Below are 23,856 nucleotides of genomic sequence, written 5' to 3'. Positions count from 1 at the left end.
ATGCAGAAATAAAAAGGAATGAAAACCACGGAGTAAACATCTTTGCAAAGAAGGTGCCCAGTACGTTATTAGATGAAAGGTTTCATCAGACACTTGGATGACTACGATCTATCAAAATATCTTTTCATGACAGGGAAAGATCAAGAAGCTACAGGGGGATGATAACAGGATGGCTGGTGGGATTCCCTGGTTTTGAAATTTAAAGTGACAAATTTAGTGCTAGTGAAGGATGAGGGATTAAACAATTGCACAAGCTGGATATTTTAGTTATCTACAACACTGGTCAAGTGCAGAGGCTTTCCAGTCCTCTCAAGTCAGCATCTTAACTATGGCAAGGAGGATCTAATTGTACAACAAGACAATTTTGAATTGGTTTTTATTGATGACCATTTGTAAAGCTAAGACAAAGGTCCACAGTGATGGTCCAGCCGTCTCTTATGAGACACTAAAATTCCAGCCTCATTCCCTCGGCACCTATTCGTGATTTGTGTCCTACAAATATGATGGCAATGGATCCTCTGAGACATAAATCTCTTCTATTTCTTTCAACGTTTTCCCCCACAACTGATGACACTAAACCCCAAATGTCTATGATGAACTAAACGTGTCTTTGTGGTTCCATATGTAGGACAAAACCCAAAAGAGCCACTGAGGAAGAAAGTAGCACCACTGTGCAAACTAGGAAAATACTCTTAAAGAAATGTCCTTCAGAAATGCTTTTACCTCTGCTTTTAATCCTGAAACACTCAATCCATCAAGTTTTAATTTATCTTCTCTGGTTAGAAAACATGATCTTCCTTCTGATGTGAAAAGAAACACTGCAAAGCTGTCTGCACATGACTAAGGAATAAGCATCAAATGACAGTGAATGGGGATTAAAAGTTCTCTTCTCTGCAGGTTTGTTAGGTCTAGTCACAGCTAATTTTGCATTCACATCCGCTCTATAATGCACGTTTCTCTAATTCCTCTCATTCAAAATAAAAGACTGGAATCATGTTGGGAGATTTGGTTGTATCGACAACTGCCACCCTGGATATTCTGTCTTCTAAACCATTTTTAGCTTATAACAGAGACGAAAGAAAGTAAAATATTTGTAACTCCAGGCCTATTTTGATCATGACAAAAATGTAAATCCTAATGCATCAATTTAAAAACAAAATCTGCACAATAACCCTAAAAACTGATTCATCATTTGATTTCTTTAACTTTTTCTATTTTTTTCTTTTTTTTTTCTTCTTTTTTAATTTTTCCTTTATCTTTTTTCATTTTAGTGTTAAACCACTAAATTCAATATACTGTAACTGCATAGGAATATCAGGAAAACACATTTGACCTGTATAACAATTCTCTGTAGGGCAAAAATATATAGCTTCTTTATGAAAATCATGTGCTAAACATATGAACCCAAACACTGCACTTCTGCTTCGTAAATGTAAGAAAAGGAACTTTTAAATTCTTTTGCTCTGTGTGTAAACAGTTGGATGACTTCTATGCAGAGGTTCAAAGGAATGTCAATGAAATGTGATTTCTTGTAAGCGGAATGTGTCCATGTGATAATTCTAGATCATAAAACCATGTGTTCCCATTAATTTCACTAGTTGCTGACAAGCTGACTGCACTTGAGCTTCAGCCCCATTACTGTAAGCATGTGAAAAAATGTATGTGATGTGAGAACCACAAACTGGGTTTGCCACACCTCCCAAGCACTGCACCTTGCTACCTTCTCTACTGTGTAATGGCATTAGTAAAAGAATTTCCATAACATTTATATTTACAAAAAGACTGGCAATTTTCATTCGAACTCCTTAAAGCCATTTCCCCTTAAACATTTAAAGAGTTTAACAGTAAGTTTTTTCTTTTTTTTTTCAAGTTATAAAATAAAAATCCCATTTGATTTTTCTGATGTACAAAAAGTGATAAAGATGAACAATTTGATCACAGAATCAGTTTGTTATTCCAAAATCCATGCCATCCATGTTCCATTTGTAAAGTCCGCTTCATCCAAATCCCTATACCAGAATCATACCAGCATTATTTGGCAAATGATTTTTGTTTTTCATCAAAAATGGCACACAGAGAAGAAAACACTTGTCTGCATAGCATTACAGCAGCAAGATATTGAAGAAATAAAAATATTCCTTTTCTGCACTTTGTTTAGAGTTTCCTAGGAAATACTGACTCTTTCGTCTTTCCTCAGTGGGACTCAATATCCATTCTCTACCCACAACATGAGCATTCCAACAGAAAGCAGCATTTCGTCCTCATGCTGCGCTAGAATAGAACTTCAAGGTCCATTTGGCAACGTTTTCAGTCAGGATGGATGAACGACCGAGTTTGATGCTGTGGTTTCAAGTTAGGAAGCCTTTCCGCAGGAGGTGTTTTGCTGTTAGATCTGTCACTCATACAAAACTACAGAGTAAGAAAGACAAAAGAAAAAATGACAGTGCCAGTATTTTGTTGTTGTTGTTTAAATATGTCTACACAGGGGACAAATAAAAAAGCCAGGATCAGCCTGATGTAAATGACAATGAAAAACATGTCACCATGACATAAAAAGTGCCGACGTGTGCCCAAAAGGCTGTTGAATGATAATGCCACTGCTACATACAGACTCTGCTTTTTGCTCAAAAGAAAAAGAATGTCTCACACTTAATAAATTCCAGATGCTCATTATTTATATGTGGCATACAGACGACAACAAATGCTTAAAAGAAGACGGAGGAGTAAGATTTCTTAGTCTGGATACCCACAACTTGTGGGGACAGGGACTCGTGGTATGAGAAGCAGGGAGAGTTTTACTTTGTGCTGCCACAGGAATCTGCCATTGGTTGCCAAAAAGAACCATCAGGAACACTCGTAGAGCCAGTCCAGGAGGGCAATCATCTCTCCTTGTCAGTCAGAATCAATCAGAAAAAAGCACGAAAGCCAAAGGCCTGCCAGGTTGTTGGGTTTCGTTTTGAGTCTTGGAGCACCACAAGCCTGTAACAATGCTATTTCTTAGGTCTGTTAATCTGGGCGTAGAGAGGTTCTGCTTCCTGGGGATAACAAAAACAAAATCAGCAGAGACGTCTCCACACACTTTTTAGCACATTTTTAAACATCTGCTTGCGAACAGCAATACCTTATGAGGCAAAACCCAAAGGAAGTGTTTGCTTTCTGTGCTGCCTTGAGTGATCACAGCACCCCGGTTGAATTGTGGAGAAAACATAACATTATTGCAGGAAATGAATGCTTACTATCAATTTTCTCTTCCAGTTTTGGCCATGCACCGATCCTCAGGAGGTATTGCTGGGCACAGACATATGAAGAAATGAAATGGTATTTATATGACTAGATGACTGGAAGTTTACAGGCCAGAAATGCAGCTAGAATAAATGCTGTTACTCATACCAGGCTGAGACCCCCCTCCCCAGCAGCACAATAGCAGAACATAGCTGTGGGTTTTACACAATTCATGGAGAAAGAGGCTTGCAAACAGAAACCATCACTGAAAGTGGAGCTAATGAAGCTGTGATGGGATTTAAAATAACAGGATGAGTTGCCTATGAAGAACGAGGAAAGCAAGCTCTGTGCAGTTTGATTAGGAGTCTGTATAACCATTAGTACAATCATTAAAGCTGGGAGGAAAGCATGTCAAATTTGCTAACAGATACTTTCTTGGGAATTGCCTGGATGTGGAGGGGGGAAAGCTGCCATGTTTTTCAGCGTTGCCTCCTAGCTGACAACCTGGGATTTCTTAATACTATGTTCGACTCGGCTGCAGTGGGAAGCAAACCATCCACGGACCTTGGAATCCATCCTACTTTATTTCCAGAAACTCATTTATTAAACTAAGAATGACATCTAAAAAAGGAACAAGACAGGCAAAAAGGCTAATTAATGCCATACTGCATTAATTCTCCACAGCTTGATAAATATTCAAATACCATGCTACAACGTTGAACTTAACCAAGTTAGTATCAACTCATGCTACAGCAACGTCAGCAGAAGTTGACTTTAAGCCATAAAAAGCCTCCAAAGGCTGGCAAATCACTGGGCACTCTGAAGCACAGAAAGATCTGGCAGGGGATAGCACAGGATTTTAATCACTGATTATGAAAATGATGCTTTTCTTATTAGAGAAAACCAGCCCAAAGGTGGATCTATAGGGCTATATTTAATCTGTGCCCAGGCTGCCTGGCTAGTGCTCCAGGCTGTGCCCCATCTCACCTCACTGTGCACTCTGTGTTGAATGAGGAGCAATACAACAAAGCCAAACTATGTCCTGTTTCCTCCATGCCAAGAGAAGTTGTCTTTTATACCTTGAAATGACTATGTCTGTGGAGCTTGCAGAGGCTCTGCTCCCCCATCTCCTACTGTACCTGAAGCCCTGAGTACACTACCAGCATTATAAGAGGATGAGAGAAATCCTTTGGAATGATTAAATAAAGGCTGCTGAAACCCTCCCCAGCAAAAAGCAAATATATTTTGTGACCTTGAAAAACCAAAGGTAATCGGAAGAGATGACTGAGAGTAAATAACTGCATTTCACACACTGTGTGTTAAGTCTACCTATGCCAATTTTCATGTACGGCAGACATGAAGCTGGCAGAATGATCCATCACAGCTAGTTCAGAGGAAATCTGTACTAATTAATGTGGGAACCTGACACAAACCAGCCCATTCTTCAGGCATTTGCTGAACCTAAGGTGATTGCAAAGGGAAGGGAAAATGAAGGAGGAGAAGAAAAGGGGAGGGAGAACATCCCTTTGGAACAAAAGATGTCAGTTTTTCAAATGCCTTCAGGGAAAAAGAGCTTTTCAAAATGTCAAGCACGCTTGTTAGAGCTGTCCTCAAGTATCTTCAAGATATGCAGATGCACGTAAGTAACAGGTGTCCTACGGTGTCACAGAACTTGACACCCTTGGAAGAGGAGGAGGAGTTCATCATTGGTCATCAGCACTTTGAGCATCACACGAGGCAGCCTTTAGAATAAGGAATTTCTTCTATTCATACCCAACACTTATCAAACATACACTCCATGGGGCAAAGGCTTGCATTTCTCACTGATTTGAATCATTTTTCTTCCAGGAGACCAGAACATTTTGAGTGAAAAGTGTGCTCTCAGAGCTTCCTTTTAGCGGATTCCCTCCTTCAGATGCCTAAACAAGAAATTAATTGCAGTAATTGTGCGTGATCTTCTCAGCCAAAGATTATGTCAATGACTGAGATTTGTTTGCTAATATTATCTTGAGGTAATTCAAGCAGTGCATCTTGCCTGTAGCCCAACACTGTAAAGTATTGATAATGATACACAAGAGAGCAAGAGAGAGCAGAAAGGGACAGAAGAGAGGCGAAAAAAGTCGAATGTGGTGACTTCATGAACAGCTTTTCTTACAATGCCAGGCAGGGGGGATTTCACAAGTATTAGTTTGGAGGCTCATGGAAGCAGAAATAAACCCCCTTTATTTACATACTCCACACAGAAGTCACAGGCCATGTCACTAAAAGGCAGACAAGCCCAACTCTTCTCACAGCATTGGAATCGTCTCACCTATGTCTTCTGCTTTCTAATTCTATCACTGTGTTAGGAACACACCCAAAGAGAAAGAAATGAAAGAATGGATCAGAAAGAAAGAGAGGAAGAAATAAAATAGCATACAAAGCTTCCAATTCACGTAATCACCTTGAATCTTAGTGTTTTCCTTTCTATAGTGTTGGCCTAGAAGCACTTCTGATGTGGTTTCATCAACCCACAGCAAAAAAACACGGTGGCAACTGATAGTCCCTTTTTTTTGCTGCTAAATCCTATTTAAAGGTTTCTATCAGCTTTAGGGATATGCAGTTTCTGGCAGACGTTTGAGAAGTAAATGTTTTCCTTTATGTTTGGAAGCTGCTATCAATGTAGAGTGTAGCTATATTCTCACATACTAATGGGCTTCTTATGTTGAACAGTAGCCTTTAAATAACAATATTCTGCAGGAAGAGGATATGGATCCACAGGTCAGGCATCTGACTGAAGTGACAGACTGCAGTAAGGAACCAGAAATGTCTAAATATGCATGCTTTAAGTTAGACATCTAAATATTCACGAAGCTACAAAGATGTTTTACAAATGTTGGGGTATGAAGTCTCTCGGAATTCACTGCAAAAATTGCCAAAGAGGAAAGTTTCCCTGTGTATGCTACATTTACATATTCCAGAAATACTTCATGCCTAAAATCAGCTTATTCTTTCCATTTTAAGGAACACTTTGCCCAATAAACCAGACTGTAGCAAACAGTAAGTATTTCTGCTACAGTACACTACTGCACAAGGTAACAAGGTCGCTAACGGTTTTGAATACCATCATGTAAATACTTGAAGTAAATTTGCATCCAATTTAAAGACATTAACATCTGCTCCCCAGCAGAACTAATCAGTGGAGAACATCTCCTGAACGATTCAGCATCTACTTGGGCTTGTGTAGGGGAGCTCACTCACAACATAACACAGGACTTGGTTAGGAAGAAATTACTTTTCCACTGGCAGACCTTTCATCATTGTGAGGCACCCTGCTATGTGCAAAGCTTCAGGCAAGATGTACTGAATTGTAGAGGTGAGGCCCGCATAGATTTCTTTGCCCTTTACAATAGATTCTCAGCACCAGTTTTACTCCTGGCTGACTGATCAGAAAGGGCAGGCTCAAATGATAGTTTCATGAAATAAGTGTGCTGGAGTGCCAGCCAAAATGAGAATCTTGTGCTGGGGATGCAGGTGAAAGGAGTAGGAGTGCAATGCGTGTACTCCACTTATTGCATGCTGACTCAGTAATATAGGAGATAGTAAATTTGACAAGCAGGATTCAAATTAAACATCTTTGGTGATAAGACAGGTAACTCCTGTTGGTCCATTAACAGACAGTGGCTTATCTTTGGTTACTTTTATCACAGTTAGCCTCTATTAGCAGCATAAATACAGCAACCTTCTAGTTCGGTCTTATGACATGAGAGTGCCTCTATTCCTACTATAAACCTACCTAGGAATATTTCCGTGTCTCAATATGAAGCTTGATTACAGCATTTTAAAAGTCTTTGTCATTTTAGTATCCAGACAGATGATCTGTATCCCTAAGATGATAAGCAATGAGAGCTACTCAGAAAGATGAACCTTGTTCCATCTTGGTCCCAGTATAATAATGGACTGCAGCCATACAATGATACTTTTTGTCTATGTACCTGTCAATTCTCCTTCCTAACTTCTAAACCCAATGGCCAATTTGAAGGAAATTGTTCAGAAGTCTCGAAGATACTAAATTATTGCAGTACCTTTTTTAAATCAGTTGTGCAGAAGACAGGGAACTTTTAAATGATCTTGTTACAGAGCAAGATAGGAAAGCTCGTCCCCTGATTGAATTGCTGGATTGCCAATCAGCAAGTACACGGCTTGAGGCAAGCAGCACAGTAAGTTGTTTCTTGTTTAGGGGAAGAAGTTGCAGAAATGGCAGGGTACCTGGCTACTTCAGGTGGGCTTGAAGACACTGGAAGAGGTGAGAAACCCATGTGTGAGCTGGTCACATTAAAACTGATAGCTTGAAGGGGACTGTACCAGTGGAGATGAAGGCAAATCTGTGGGATGCCTTTGTTCATAGAGTAATCTGATCTTATCCCTTCAGATACCCTGGGAAATATGATGATGAACAAACAAGCAGGAGGCTGAAATGACAGTTTTAGGATTTCTCTGGAATGAAGAAGTATTTCCCAATCTGTGATCCCCTTCCAAACACACAATACTACTATTTTTCTCTCAGATTCGCAGCCCTGTGCGGTACTTTGTCCTTGGTTTGAGAATGATACTCTTGAAAATAGGTCACCTATAATCATTATGAGTTTCCCTTTGGATTGTCTTAACTTCCTATTGAGCCAGGTGAATGATAGTAACAGATCCTACAAACACAGCCTTTGGTAGTTTGAGCCTATTCAGAGTCCTAGTGCAATAGAAAAGGAGCAGGAAGAAGAGTAGGATGCAGAATCAGCTTAATGTGTCCTCTTGAGGCTCACTAAGTTCCCAGATAAAGCCAATAATGCTTTGTCCATAAGTCACTATTTCTTTTGCAGCTTTCTAATAACAGTTACAGTAGTCCATCCTGGAGCTGACTAAGATTATTAGGAACATTTATCACTAAGAATGGCACTTGCTCAAAGATGGATGATGGCAGCAGGCCACCGAAGTACCATCAAAAGCTGATAGACAAATATTCTAATGAACTGTTGCTCTCCTGACAGCGCTGACTGCATCATGAAGGGTGTGACATATTTGGAGGGCTTAGAATTGTCTGCACACATTTCACAGGGCAACTAAACAACTTTTTCAGGAAGATATGCTCCAGCCACAAATGTTTTGAAGGCTTCCTGAGAATCTCTCATGAACGACTGCCAGTGCAAGTCTTGAACTGGGCAGCTCATCAACAGAGCTGCGTTTGTTCCAGCACTAAAAATGACTTTTATTTCAGTAATTGTGGTATCAAATATTCCCTTCTCTCAGAATTTTCATCCTGTAGCTAATTTGCCTTCAAGAACCAGCTTGTGTGGTCCATATGGAGTTTGACCACATTCGTCATATCTGATCCCAGCATTCACGATGAATACATTCTTTCTATAGTCAGGATGCTTTGTTAGGAGGTGCTGGCCAACATAACTACAGATAACCAGATGAACCTGGCATCAGAGAGTCAAAGTTTACTCCTCATGTTCCCTTTTCTCATTGTGCTTGAAGGCTTCTATAGCCTTTGCTATGCATTCAACTGTATAGCCTCAGGGCTGCCTAGTGCCATGGTACGCCAGATCCATTGCTGAGGCTGAAATACCCCCAAGAACAAAAATATCCACACTAGCATGGTCTGCACCTACCACCCTGTAATTCAGGCTGATTGAGTGCACTGATGCAAAGAGGATGAGGAGATTAAAACTCCTCTGTTCAAACTTCTTGCTTTAATCTGAAATGTCAATAATAAAAAACCTTTAACACAGGATCATAGCTAAATACTGTTCTTTCTCTCTCCCTTCTTTCACCACAGTTATCCCACACACAGTCTAAAGACAGCAGTAGGGATTAAATGCAAGTCAGCTGAAGATGGCAGTCTTATTATTCAGTGTTCTCCTTGCCTCTTCTGGAAAATCACTATTTATCCTGAACGCCGCTCATAAACAAAGGGAAAACAACTGAATACAAATCTTGCTATGAGCAGCTCTGCAAAGAGTTGACTTTATTTCACCTGCGAAAGCTAGAACTATATGCTTATCTCCAACCACCAAGGGACAAAAAGTAACGTGTCCATATAATGTCATATTTACCTACTAAGAAATTACAGCTATTGGCAGAAGAGTGACTTATAAGAACAGCTATTGGTAGGATAAAGATTTTGAGACCTTAAGTTGCAAACTGCAAAAGGAGGAAAGGAAAAATGAAGAAAGTAACTGAAAGATGCTGAATTATTTCTAAATGAAAATGTGTCATATCAAAAGAAATCAGGAAACCTTGAAAGATCAGGGTACAAAGTACCAGGAGGGTGAGCATTCTGAATATGTCAAGAGAAGTAAAGACACTGTATGGGTATAGTTGATTTCACAGAGATGCTGGGACCAGATACAGTTGAAATTTCTGAAGACAACACTGTGTCATGCTCCTGAGAGGTCCATTCATCTGAATTGTGTACTATGCTGTTCTTGGTGTGAGGAACTATGCTCTAAAAAGCAAAGTAATCTCCCATCTACCACACAAACGTGACTTTGATGAAGACTGTGATTCTTTTGTACTACATGTTTCTCCCCATTAAGTTTCTCTCTGAATGTGGAGCTCAATACACAACACAGTAGTAAGTCCTGAATTGATGATTTGCCATGGAGATTAGACTTTTTGTTGCTCTGACGATAGCAGGCTTCAGAATGAGATGGGCTGGTTTTAGCAAGTGGATTTCCTACAGACTGCTGCTGAATGGCACCACACAGAAGCACAATGATATTAGTGTAAACTCCCTGGATAGAGGCTTTCTTTTTGTTCAGCTTCTTGTCCTGCCCACAGCTTTTTAGGAATTACTATAATACAATAACCAGTAACATTATTTACCATTTCCCAGAATATATTTCTGAGAATTATACATATGCTATGCAAGACTCTATGAGGATTAACAAAAAATAGAAGAAACATATGCGATCACGAGTAATACTCCGTTCTTGTAGCTCCCAGAGACCCTGAATGTATTCAAAGAATGTATTTTCCTAAGTGTTATATAAAAGCAGAACAAAAGGAGTCCCTCACTTGACTGCCTTGCATGGTAATGTGCATTAACAGACTTAAACTCCTGTTTCAAGTTACATACAGAACTCCAGGTAGGTAAATGTGTGTGATGTTTATAAATGATGCTAACTATCTTAGTGACAGCCAGAAAACTAGAGAGAGATTTTATCATTATTCTCCCCAGAATGAATTTCAGACTCATACTGACTATGATAAACCATCATGAACAAATGTATGTGTGTTTCCAGCGTGTTTGACCCAGTTAAAGGTCAAATTCCCTTTCTTGATAGAGGAAAGAACACTCAAAATGGTCTGAAGTTGGGATAGCTGGCTGAGGTCAGGCAAAGGCAAAGCCACATTGTTGTGTGGCACCATTCATCTGCAGAAGCAGTTCTTGCTGGAATACAACGACCAATGGATGCTCTCACTAGAGCAGCTCATCCCAGCTCAACTTTATCCTTACACTATCATTTTTACAGTCAATGAGAGTCTAAAACTCTCTGTGACTCAGTGAGACACAAAGCTTAACGGTACTTTTGCTTCAGCTCCCAAGAGCTAGCATTATGTTGATGTTACTAAAGAAGAGGGAGATGCCTTCTCATAGCGCCACATATTAAAAGATAATCTCATTACTCCCAGTGGATCAAAGCTAAGCTACTGTAAGATTTCTTTAACCATATTCAATGTACAAAGTAAACTGACTCCTAATGAAACTATTAATTTTGAAGAGAAACCAAATTACTTTGGCTCAGGACGGATAAATCACCGGTAAACACAGTGCAATTTCTGTACAAAAATCAAAAGGCTTCTACCATTTTTATGGATTTGCTCCAGGAGCTCTCTGCTAAAGCACAGAAGCTGCATCAGATCACGTACTTGGGTAATACAAAACATGAATGGCAGACACGGAGAAGATAATGAAACATATCCTTCAAACAGTAACACTAGAGAGTGTTTGGATGGAATAACAATGCCCAGCACTTATAAAACTCTGTAGCTTTACTGTCATATAAACTGTACTGAACAAATCACAGAACATTCACTGGCAGCCACATTCTCTAATGTGTTCTGTAACACAAAAGATGCAAAGATCATCTTTCCCGTCTGTCTGGATTTAAATGACTTATCAATAATTTTTAAAACATCAGTATGCCAATGGTAATATGAATGCTCCTCATTTCCAGATGTTTTAATTTGCAGTTGGAGATAAAACTACACACACACACTTCAATATTTTTACATGCAGGTAACAAACGTGCTGCTTCTACTGATTATCATTTTGAATTAGGGTAGAGGTGCTCATGTATCATTACATAAGTTTATTTAATGTTATGTCTGTGGGTAAGATGTCTTATTCCATTTAATATGTTACATCTGACTAAAGGCCAGAGTGGATTTGATAAAAAAATGTTCTGCCTAATACATTGTTAGTAATGGCTCAGTTTCTCTATTTGCCCTTAATATTCGAACACAAAGTAAAACAAGTTTACATTTCTTTAAAGCATGCAGGCAGCTGAAACACACATATCTGCATAAGCTGCAACACAGTGAATGGCAAAAGCCATGCAAACCACCGAGCATGAAGAATACACTGTGGATAATGGAGAAGGAAAACGGTATAAATGGCAAGGAAAAATAAACCATGCACCATGAAAGCAATGGTAGGCACTGGTGGAAGAGTAAGTGAGCACCTCATGGTGTAGAGAAAAAAAGGACAGATACCTACCCCAACCTGTGCTATCTAGCTACCGACCTGTGGACTTATAGTATCACCAGTTGGCTCACCAAATGGATCACTGTTGGATGAGGCCTGAGACCCATCAGGCTAGAATACAAGAACATAACACCTTTTTTTCTCAACAATAGAAAGTGAAAAGTCAACAGGAGGTTATTTTCATGCTGTGGGCATAGCAAGTACATCCTATCTCATGAAAACCAGTGAGACCTCACCGCTGATACATTCTCAAAAGCCATAATGGTTTTCTATAGCTGATGCAGGCAGGATGAACCTCACCAGTACCTGCTGGAGCCCATGCAGGAGCTGCCACAGGCTTCAGAAGGTACAGGATCAGACAAACCAGAACTGCAAAAGGCACTGAAAGCCAGTGAAACTATGTGAATCAGAAAGAGTCCAAGCTTGCATTACTTTGTACTTTAGGGTTCTTTCTTTTGTACAGACTCCCTCTTGCCTTTGGCTCACTTGGGCTCTGATCTACTTTAAGATACTGTGATTGAAAGTCATTGCTTGGATAACGTTTCTTTCTCTGGTCCACTGAGTCTAAGGCAAAGAATTCACATACTGAAGGCCAGAACATTGAGGAATGTAACTAGGAGAGCAACTGAGATGCAAGAACGTGCAAAACAACATAAAACCATAATCTTTTAACAGACAAACTCTTACATCTCTTTCTGCAGCCTCAGCATGTATGTTGTTTTACCTTGGACTTCCTTATCATCCAGAAGTGAATGCTGGCATACTAAAAAGGACATTGGATACAACTAAAATATATAAACTTACATACGAATTTTGAGTTTGGCTCCTTGTATCCTTGTATCCCCCTTAATTACCACCCAGCCCTATCAGAGCAGTTATTTCTGACACTACTAAACAACATTTAAGTAACTTCTGTCTTTCCTAGCTAAAACCGTCTAATCAGTATGTAGGAACCTTGTTGCTACTCACAGCCTCTTGCTCCTCACTTTTGCTTGGGCTTTCAAACCCCTCTTCAAAGAGGTCGTCTGCTGCAGGATCACTGGTATGAGATGCTGATGATTTCGATGGAGAACTCTGTCTGGGTGCAGGGGTTGGAGCTAAACCAAAATTAAGGTAACAGCAACAAAATATACATCTGTTAATTTGTTAAGAAAGACTCAGCAGCACAAAGTTTGCTCATGCTTAAGAGCCCTCAACTTTTATTACCCCTGGAAATTTCTGACAAGGAGCTGTAAGAGGTAAATATGAATCCAGGAGTCATTACCAATTCCAAAGATTTGATTTCATTCAGCAGTTTCCAAATTAAGTTTGGCTGCATCTGCATATGTCTGTAGGAACCAGGGAGACGCCACTACATCACATGAACAATGCCGCAGTCGCCAGCCCCGTGGCTGGTAAGTGAAACAGAAGGTCTCTGTCTGGCCCCTGGTAAATCTGTGCTTCATGAATTCCTCTTTTCAGTAATTTTCAAAATGCCCCATCTCCATGCTATGAATGTGATAAGCTTATTTTACAGCTCTTCCCCCCATGTCCAATATCAAGCTATTAAAATAAATACCCATCCCTCAAATTCAAGTATGACTTGAATACGACCTAAGTGAAACCACTGGTAAGACTGAATGCCATGGGTATTTTGCAATGAGCTTGCATGTCCCTAGCACAGAACACATATTACTGTCTTCTTAGAAATTAGATTTCAGACTGCAGATATCAGGGCTGTTGATTTCAATGATCTCTGAAATTCCTCTCTGAAACTCTTCTTTACAGCTGAAACACATTTAATAAGCTAGACCATGCATGAAGGTTCTCAGTCTATATCTGTGTTGCTATTTACTATATAAAAAGATAGAAACACTTTGAGGAGCAGTATGAGGAGAGGTACGGCTGACAGCATGTGAATACTCACGTGAATTTGTAGATGGTGTCGTGGAAGTCACAGGAGTCAAATTTAACTGAGAGATGTCAAAGTCATCACAATCATCTGCTTCCTGTGCCATCCCAACTTTGTTAAAGTAACTGGAGAAGGCCTCTGAGGTACAACTGAGGGAAGGCTGATCTGGTTTTCTTGATGGCACTGGTGGAGGCTGAGCCATCTGGAAATCTTTAAACATTTCTTTTCCCATTTTCTGTCTGGGCCTGTCTGTCTGTGGGCTCGATCTGTTGGAATCACTTGTGGGTGGAACAGTAGCAATAGGAGCAATGGTACCTTGAAACATGGCTGCTTGTAAAGGCAAAACAGTTTGTGTTGGCATGAAGGCAGTTGGTTGGAACTGACCAGCTACAGATGGCCACGGTTGCTGAGTAGGAGGAAAAATACCGGGTTGGCCCCAAGCTATCGGCTGTCCTCCCTGCATCACCTGAGCAACTGGAGGCTGAGCACCCATGGCCAACTGCTGTTGAACAAGTGGTTGCTGTCCCCAGAATGAGGGCAGAACAGCTCCCATGGCAACATAACCTTCAAAGAATAAAGATGGGGGGGGGGGAGAAGAAAGATGAAAGATTTTAACACTGCTGTCAAATGGATACAGAAAAAGCTACACAATAAATCAGAAACATGCAGGCCACATTAGTGATCCCAATGCTTCAGCACACTTGAAAACTTAAAGACATGGTCAAATTCTCATCACTGAACAAATACTTGCATACAGAAACATAGGCTGGTGGATACTGACAATAATCATTCCCCTTATCTGAAATGCTCTTTTCTTCTTCAATGGGTACCCCCATGGATCAGTTAAGATCTGTGTGCATGGATCTTGCTGGGACTGAACACAGTCATAGAATCCTAGAGTGGTTTGGGTTGGAAGGGACCTTAAAGCTCATCCAGCTCCAACCCCTGCCACAGGCAGGGACACCTTCCACTGGAGCAGCTTGCTCCAAGTCCCTGTGTCCAACCTGGCCTTGAGCACTGCCAGGGATGGGGCAGCCACAGCTTCTCTGGGCACCCTGTGCCAGTGCCTCAGCACCCTCATAGGAAAGAACCTTATATCTAACCTAAATCTCCGCTCTGTACTGGCTCATGCTGGGAAGGAGTTCATCTTTTCAGAGGTGCCCATATGCTGCTAAAAAACAGGCAGGCAAAGGAACCAGAGGGAAGGAAGAAGATGCCCAGGATTCCCTCCTCTCTGGAGCTCTGCCAGTGTTCCTCCTCCTGTTTTGCTTTTATTATTCACTGGGGAGAGTGACCCACCAACACCAGCTAGCTCCTGCCAATGGCACAGATACAAAACTGGATCTAAGTTACAGGGAAGAACCTTTAGATATGTTAGATGACAGCTGAAGGGCCCTCTAATGACAGTGCGACTTTCTTGCAAGAGGAAGTCTGTGCCATCTCTTCTGACACAGTTACAGCCCAAACCACTGGGACTCAGAATAGCAAAGAAGTGTCTCAAATTGCATATTAAAAAGTCAGAGCCCAGATGAATTCAGATTAAAAAAAAATCACATTTTGTTATTACTTGGTTACTTGAGAGCATGAAAAAGATCTTGAACTTCTGCTGTACTACATACCTAGTAATAACACACCGCTTTAGGTATTCTTGTAGCATAAACCACTTCTACCCCTTCTAATCTAAGGATTAAGAGTAAAATTATAATGGCTTCCTATCAGACCTGAAGCCTTCTCTTAGGGTTTGACTCTGTAGGTATTACATGATCAAATGCATTGTTATTTATGCTGAAAAAAAAAACCCCAAACTAAAACGACTGTAAAAACATTACAATTTAAACCATGTAATACAATTCTGTTCCACTGATACAAGTATTATGCTTTACACAGATGCTGTTTCACATTTACATTTATTATTTACTGCTATTAATTTACAATATGCAACCTCTCTTTTACTTGAGTAATTTTCCAAGTCCTCCTGTACCTTTTCCTCCTTGCTTTATTACCAGGCTGCTTTGTAATGCTAAATGTAAGGGTGGTTGCAAAATCTTAACAGGCAAAGCCCAAAATAAAATATAGAAACTGAATTGTTAAAGACTAAATTAATGATTGATAAAGGAACAGTAACTCAGATACATATCTGCTTCAATAGATGGCTCTGATGGATTCTCCAGGTATCCTTTTATCTTGCTGCTACACTAAGCTCATTCAAACAGCGAAGGTTTCCATCTGACATTATGCATAAGCACTTCACCATCAGGGTAACCTTTCTGAGATGCAGTGGCTAAGCTGATGCTGCAACGCAGCCCACCAGAGGAGTTAACCAATTAGGAAGTCACTGTTGAATGATTCAAGGCACTCCTCCTCCTCCTTTTGCTAAGTGAAGCTGCTCTTGCAGTGCTCCTTGTATCCCAGGGAGAGATCAGCAGTCAAAACCACATGCCTTGTGTGTCTGTGCAGAATGTTACACAGCTTTTGAATTTGGAGCACTTTGAGGAACACAGAAAAGTCTAAAGGAAATACCAGGATTTGACTAAGTGGAATACCTTTGAAATGCAATCCCATTCTCCATGTCTTATTCTCTGTTTAAGGGACACAGCAGAGAACATTCACTGCTACCACAAAAAGAGCAAAGCTAACCTAAATGCTTTGTTCTCTCTTGATACTGTACCTAGAAGGTATGTTATCCAGATGCTGAACTGTGCCTGAACTCCCAGTGACTTTTTTGGCTTTTGCTTTAAAAAAATATAGGAATATTCAAAATAATGGACTCCTTGCCTCTTAAAGACTTGTTTTGCCTTGCCCTGCAGCACTGTCCTCAAAATTCTTCCCTGTTTCCACTGTACTTAATTAATGCCCTGAGCACCAAAATGCAAACCAGAGCTGAGAACTGACACCAAACCTGAGTCGAGCCTCTATTTCTGGTAGATTTCTTACCTGAGGGTACGGCAGCAGTGCTGAAAGGTACAGAACCAAACATGTCTGTACTAGCAGGAAGTGACTGGGATGAAGATGGGATAAAGGCATCACCTGGAGTAGCAGGAGTCTGCAAGAAGACAGGAATAAAATACAATGATGGCATATCAGCTGCAGCTTCTGCAGCACAACTTTGCTGTTGCATCATCCATGATTCTAAAAACACAGATTTGGAGGGAAGAAAGGGAAAGAAAACAGAATGGAAAGATGTAGAAGTTGCAAAGTGATAGAAATAAGAGTATTAGAATTTTCTGGAAACAGGAGAAAAAAAGAAAATGAGAGACTGTACCTGAGGAAAAAATAAAACTAACTGGAAACCTCTCATACAAATATGGACAATATTTCTTTCTCCAGAAGATAGAGACTTGTGATTTTAGGTGTTAGGTGACAACCAGCAGAGGCAGTGACCAACACATTAATGTAAGAAACAGTAAAGGTAAATGAAGTATCTGCAGGATTGATGGAAAAGTGAATAAATGTTGCTTCCTATTAAACAACAGGACTAGAACTATAGTTCTGTATTAAAGGAGAAACCCTACCCAAGCAGGCTAAGGATGAGGAGACAGCATGCTGAACATCTAGTCCCAGACATGCTCCAGAGTACCTTGGATGTCTGAGGCTCCTGACTTCACAGTCACTCAATATATTCAGTATATCCATATTCCCTTACAGCCTAATGTAAGGTTCAGAAACTCTATAGAAAAATGACTGAGGTTTCATTTTATAATGCAAAAAAGCACATTGAGAAAATTTCCTCTGCCCTCAAAACACATTCAGCCTGTTCTCTCTTCACTGCTTTATCTTCCTTCCTTTAACAGCGGTTCTGGGATATGTGCTTGATGGAACAAAAGAGACATGATATATAAGGCTGTAACTGGATCTTAGAATCTTCCTGCAGTGCAGTGGCGAGACAGAATGCAGTGAAGCATGTACCCCTGATAAACACCAGGGAAGGAGATCTGTAGCTCAGGTTATATCTTATGTGACACCTAGCCCTATATCAGAAAAATAAAAATTGAAGAGATTTTTTGCACTGACTCCACATTCAATTTCTTCCCCTTTATTTTCTTGTGACATAAAAAGTACTTTGAAATCCTTCCTGCTGGAATGGCTGATGACCTAAACTGTAAATGTGCTCCATAAATGTGCTGGAAATAGCGCGTAGAAACATGCACAGTTCAGTTTCCTTGGGTACTCACTGGGGGAGAGGTTACATCAGGAGGAGTGGACATGTCCCCAAAAAGCTCTAGTTGGGTAACAGCCTGCGAAGAGAGAAAAAAGAGAAACAACCCCTTTATTTTTTGAGGAGAAGCAGCTGCGAGTTAACTACTTACAATGTGTAAAGTCAACTAGTAATGGCTAGGAAGAGAAATCCCCCTAAAGAGATGTAGGCTTCAAAGGTCAAGTCCCATATGGAGGAAGCACATGGGTTCAAGCTGTGGGATTTTGGTATTGCTGATGGACCTAAACATACAGCAGCTGACCCTGTAAAATGATTCCATAGGGAATTCTCCACTATCAAAAAATGAATAAAGCATAAAAAACCAACCAGAACAGGACTGGATGCATTACTGCTCTGCCCACATCATCAGAGAGCACCAAGCATGATTTATGGCCAGCTCCTTTTCTAAATTCCCATTTCAAAACAAGGCAGCAGACTATGGAAGTGACAGAAGGCTACAGAAGGAAAGGGCTTTTAAAGTGCTGCCTGATTTCCCCTGGCCCATGGGACAGGTTTGACCTGGATAAGTGGATTTCAAGGAGGATGCACAACTGGGTTATTGTGAGTTTGTAGCTCTACATTTAAATCATGCTAAAATGTTTTCTGAGGGCGTCCTTCAGTCAAAATAGGTCACCCATACAGGTCTCACTCAATTGGACCAGAAGAGAAAAAACACTTTCATAATAAAGAGCACCTTGGGTGGCTGCATAATCAAAGCACCTTCACATATTATGGAGTAAAATTACTTTCTTCCCCCTGTTTAACTTTACCAATCAGTTAAGATGAAGTCCAGGAATGGTAAAGCATGGATCCCTTATAGCTCTACAGGAAACCTAATCCACATCTACCATCCTTATCAGGGTGGTTATTCTGGAAAGCTTTGATGTGAACTCAGGAACTACTCTTTCTCCACCACCTTTCTTCTGCTTACTACCTTTCCTTCTTCCCTGTATCATACTGCATCGCATCCACACACCTGAGAAGCTATAAATGTCATGGTGAATGAGATTAATGCAAATCCTCATTCAGTTTGTTGAACTTCCTCCCTAGCTTGCGGACATAAACCTTGCAACCTATCACATACACAGGTTTGAAATTCAGTTGAGTCCTCACAAAGGCTCTGGACATAGACCACATGAGCTGCTTGTTCTTTACAACCTACCAAATGAACAAGATCACCCAAAGAATGTTTTCCTGCCCTAAACCTTCTATTAGAAATGATCCTTTAAGAAATAAGACAATCATTTAAAATATAATAATTGCAAAGATTTATAGGTTTCTGCAATCCAATCTTTATTCCCATATACAAAAGCAATGCTATAATCACTTAGACCTGTACTTTGTCTAGCAGCTTGGATGATTCCCAGATTTCTGTCTAATGATGTACCTAAGGATGAATTACTTCACATTTCTTCACATCATGTCTTGTATTAAATAGATCACATTACTTTAGTGCTATGGCAATATATTTGCTTCTTATGGGTTTATATATATCCCTCTAAGTATCTGCATGGAGATGGAAGAAGGAAGAAAGAAGGAAAACCATGTTTTCTTCAGGATACACCAACTATACACCAATTCAGGATACCCCAATTATAAATCAATAGGTTGTGAATGCTCCATCCCTGGCAGTGTTCAAGGCCAGGTTGGATGAAGCCTTGGGTGATATGGTTTAGTATTAACCATTTCATACAGAAGGCCAGGTTGAATGGGGCTTTGAGCAACCTGGTCTAGTGGAAGGTGTCCCTGCCTGTGGCAATGTGTTGGAACTGGATGAGCTTTAAGGTCTCTTCCAATCCCAAAGCATGCCATGATGCTATGATCCTTTGGTGCATGTTTGAAAAGTGGTAACTCAGATCTCCATGCCTCGATACCCCTGTAAAAGGGGAATAATAATACTTTTCAGAGTGTTTCAAGGTGATGGAGCTTTGGAAACTCTGCACAGTTATAATTGTATTAAAGTTCTTAAAAGAAACTCTATGGATGGATTTCTACACAGGCAGCTGGAGAGTGATAGGAAAGCTGTCTTCACTGCTGTAATACACATAATTCACAATATTCCCCAAGAAAAAGGAATATATGCAGAGGGGAGTAACTTGTTAACAGAATATGTGCAAGAGGAGCTACAGAACTATGTCAGAGAATGAAAATACAAATTTAGTGGGAACACAACTTCCTCATTTACTTACTAGAGATAGCTTTAAACAGCAACACTTGGAGGTGGGATTTTAAAGTCCCAAGTGGTTCAGATCTGGATTCTGGATCTAGTTTTTTGATACAACCCTATTCTCAGCTGAAGAAATGAATGCATCTTCTCTGACATAGACGTAGCTTTATCCACTTGCAGCATATGAGATTCTGGGTACCAAATAGTTATCTTTTATTTTTTGTGATTTCACTGTCTCCACAGAACTGATTTCACCCATTAGGCCTTTCTAAATTATTCACACCCAATATTAGTGAAGTTAATCCCAAACAGAACATTTTCAAATTGCACGTTTCCTATAGATGATTTAGTCTCTATTTCCTTAAAACATTTTAGTGTCACAACCTTACCTGAGTGACTGAAACAAGATTTTCATCAATGTCCAGCAATAAGTTTCCATTCTGCAGCTGTAAAGCATGATTTATGAAATGAAATGAATGATTTATGAAAATGACATGAATTTCTGAGCATGAAAATGATAACCTCCATAATTATCGCCTTCAGTATTGAAATGAAAACCCTTTCCATCTTGCAGAGAGCACAGATATAAAATCACGTAGTAAAAACAGTGAGTTTGCTTCTGGGATATGGAGCAAACATACATGTTATTTGTGCTAAATCTCATCTTCTGGTGTATAAGGCAATTTTACCACTTGTATCATAATTATCTATTTTCCCATATATTTATTAATTCAGCAATAAGCACACCCTGTGAGCTCTGATCCTACGTACGTTAGTGGAACTTTTCACTGTCTTGGTGAAAGAGAGGACTTAACATCCCAAATGGGAAAAAAGCTGTAAAAGCAAGTGTGTGCAAAAAACCACAGCTTTCTCATAACTAAAGAATTACAACATCAATGTAGACCTAGTGAAGGTATTTCCCTTCTATAGTAATTTTGAAACTCACTTATAGAAATCAATCCAAGTTATATTTAAATCCATAGTTTGTGTGTGTGCAATTACATGTTGGGAGTATGTTGCTCACGCATGCATCCATATCTATATCCATCTACGTGTTTAATACAAATTACCACTTCAATGCCCTCAGAGTGCTTACTATATTTACTGTAGTGTTGGTGATTTTATTTCTTGAGAAACAAACATAACAGCAAGTTATCGAAAATCAAATCTTAGATGACTGAGAAGCTTCATACCAGCTCTCAGCCAGTAATCCCATCTTAAACCAAAGGCATTTCAAAACCTCAGAAACAGCCTAGAATGCTTTATTTCCCTCCTTCATCTCATCACAAACTGGAAGGGACTGGCAAAAGGCAAAACTAAAGGAAGAAAATGACACCATCCACAACCAGGAGAGGCCTCAGTTCTGGGGGCTGACAGCATCTTCACCCAGCCCCAGGTAATGAAAGTGCGAACAAAGCTTTGTTCATTTATTCAAAGAACTCCACAGACCTTGAGAATATTCCTAAAATGAACCCAGAAGGGTTTACACCTTCAGGAGGGACTAATTTTGGCTGCTAGTTAATCACTTTTTATTCTGACAGCCCTCCTGTTTAACCTCCCCATCCTCCAGCACCCAGGGATGTGGCTCGTGCCACTCTGTAGCTCCACACCGATCACTCTGTGAAACCAGCTGAGAAATAACCATGTCTCAGCACAGAGGAAACATGTGAGCGGTGTTCAATGGACCATTAGAAATTCCCACCTGTGCTACAGCGGGACCTTGCAGAAAACATTTGCCCAACATGTCATGGTGCATCCCCAAGTGCCCAATTATCATGTAGCACTTGAGCTGCATCTTCCATTAGCTCCTGTTCTGCATCACACACTGGTGAGGAGACACTTCCTCAGGGTGAAATATCCCTGTCTGTTAAAGCACAGAACAACCGGCAACGGTGACTGTGCCAGTGCTGCAACATGGTTACAGAGGGCAGAATTTGGCCCTTTGAGTCTTCCTCCAGTTTGTGGTTTTGATACTAAGTGCTTAACCTTCACAAGTGAAGTCCTCTTCCTCCTTCCCCAGTGCATGATAGAAAATAACAAGAAGCCTGGAAAGATGCTCCAGTCCTTCATCCTTCTCTAGGATTGCTGTCCTTGGGTTTCTCCTCAGGGCAATGTAAAAGCTTGCTTTAACTATTCAAAAACACTTCCCCTTGAATATGAAAACACCCCTACAGCTTAGTCAACCAGGAACACGCCAGTCACTTGCGACCCGCCACGCAGACCGAGGCGGAGGGAACAGTATTAATCCTTGTATCACAGTGACATTAAACCTATAATGAAGTCTCCATCTTTCTATGAAGGCATGTGAGACATGCTGTAAATCTTCTAAACATGAAATATGTAAATCTGGCTTCTTAAAGCAGCAGCAAGCTTTTTAAAGCACTCCAGCCAGTAATGGAATTCCTCATGACACTTCCTGCTATTCAGTAAAGAAAAACATAGTATGCAAGAGCTGGAGAAAATCCAAGAGTACAGAGATAAGTAAACTGCAGCCTCCATAAAACTGAACCTAGACCAATTCACCTCCACTACAGTACTCACTCTGATTACCATGTACTCAGAAAACCATCTGTTCTAAGCAATGTGAAAGTTCAGCTTTTAAAAGAGAACTCTAAGATGGGCCTCTTGCACTCATAGGAGTGTGAAACACCTTATTTCTTTCACTTCTAAATACATAAACAGCCAGAATATTCAACATCTGCTACTCAATCTTGTTTTACCAATGGCTAGGGATCTACACAGACTTGCAGAATGAGAAAACCTGTTTAATATTGCTCTACTTCTGCAAACAGGATGATAAAAGAGTGTCTAACAGAATGCAGTTCTGAAATGTCAGAGAATGAAGCAAAAGTGGTGCTTAAAAAGCATGAAAATGTATTCAGTAAATAAATTGTACTCTATTACAGAGCTCAGACAGTAAAAAAGAGTACAAAGGATACTAAATATAGCAAATAACCAGCAACTAGTAATTAACCTTTGAGCTGGGTATCAGCTATTCAGATCTATTACACCAGCAGAGGGATTTAAACTTGGTTTCCTGCATTCAGGGTAAGTGCTGCACCAGTTGGCCCAGTAGACAAAAGAGTGATCATCCAACTGTGCTGCCTCTCTGCATTTCAAATTCCCTTTTCCCAACATGTATTTTACACTGGCAGTCTAATGACAAGTCAAATGGTTAGTCAAACTAAACACTTGTGTTCTTATTTCACTTGAAACGATAAATATTTTGGCTATGTCATGTATTTGTTTCTGGTGGTTTGAATCATTATTTTAGCTCAGCAAAGCTCCAGTTATTTACACAACCTTATACCACAAGTGTTTATATTACTACGAGCTCTATGTGCTGCAAGCAGCTTGCTAATTAACTACAATTCATTCTGAAAAACAATTAGAACTATAACGAAGGAGCATGTCACAATCATGACTGAAGTGATCATTAGTCAAACCACGTCTAGTAGGTTGAGACATACTGAAAACAACCAACAAGACATATTGTTTTGCTGTGAAACCACTGTTGGATTAATGAAGTAGCATGATAACTCAACAAAGAACTGCTCAATTGCTTCCTAATTAAAGGGAATACACTGAAGAATATGTGTGTGAAAAAACATTGTCAATGCCTTTGCTATCTTCAG

At 40.1% G+C, this 23,856-nt stretch overlaps 1 protein-coding gene across 1 annotated transcript in view; it reads right to left on the bottom strand.

Annotated features, from left to right (window-relative positions):
* Window positions 1–1,217: 1,217 nt before the first annotated feature.
* The window catches only part of DAB1 (DAB adaptor protein 1), a 477,301-nt gene continuing 454,662 nt past the window's right edge, over window positions 1,218–23,856 (bottom strand). Inside the window, exons 11-17 of the mRNA XM_031050757.2 lie at window positions 20,611–20,667; window positions 18,032–18,094; window positions 16,794–16,902; window positions 13,875–14,423; window positions 12,938–13,065; window positions 11,981–12,079; window positions 1,218–3,035 (exon numbers count right to left, since the gene is read on the bottom strand). Coding sequence (XP_030906617.1) covers window positions 11,996–12,079; window positions 12,938–13,065; window positions 13,875–14,423; window positions 16,794–16,902; window positions 18,032–18,094; window positions 20,611–20,667 — 990 coding nt within the window. The 3' untranslated portion in view covers window positions 1,218–3,035; window positions 11,981–11,995. The remainder of the gene's footprint in view (window positions 3,036–11,980; window positions 12,080–12,937; window positions 13,066–13,874; window positions 14,424–16,793; window positions 16,903–18,031; window positions 18,095–20,610; window positions 20,668–23,856) is intronic.

The sequence above is a fragment of the Melopsittacus undulatus genome, chromosome 6 (assembly GCF_012275295.1).
Source record: "Melopsittacus undulatus isolate bMelUnd1 chromosome 6, bMelUnd1.mat.Z, whole genome shotgun sequence".
Classification (NCBI taxonomy): Eukaryota; Metazoa; Chordata; class Aves; order Psittaciformes; family Psittaculidae; genus Melopsittacus; species Melopsittacus undulatus.
The sequence above is the reverse complement of the archived record's forward strand: the minus strand, read 5'-3'. Positions and strand labels throughout refer to the sequence as shown.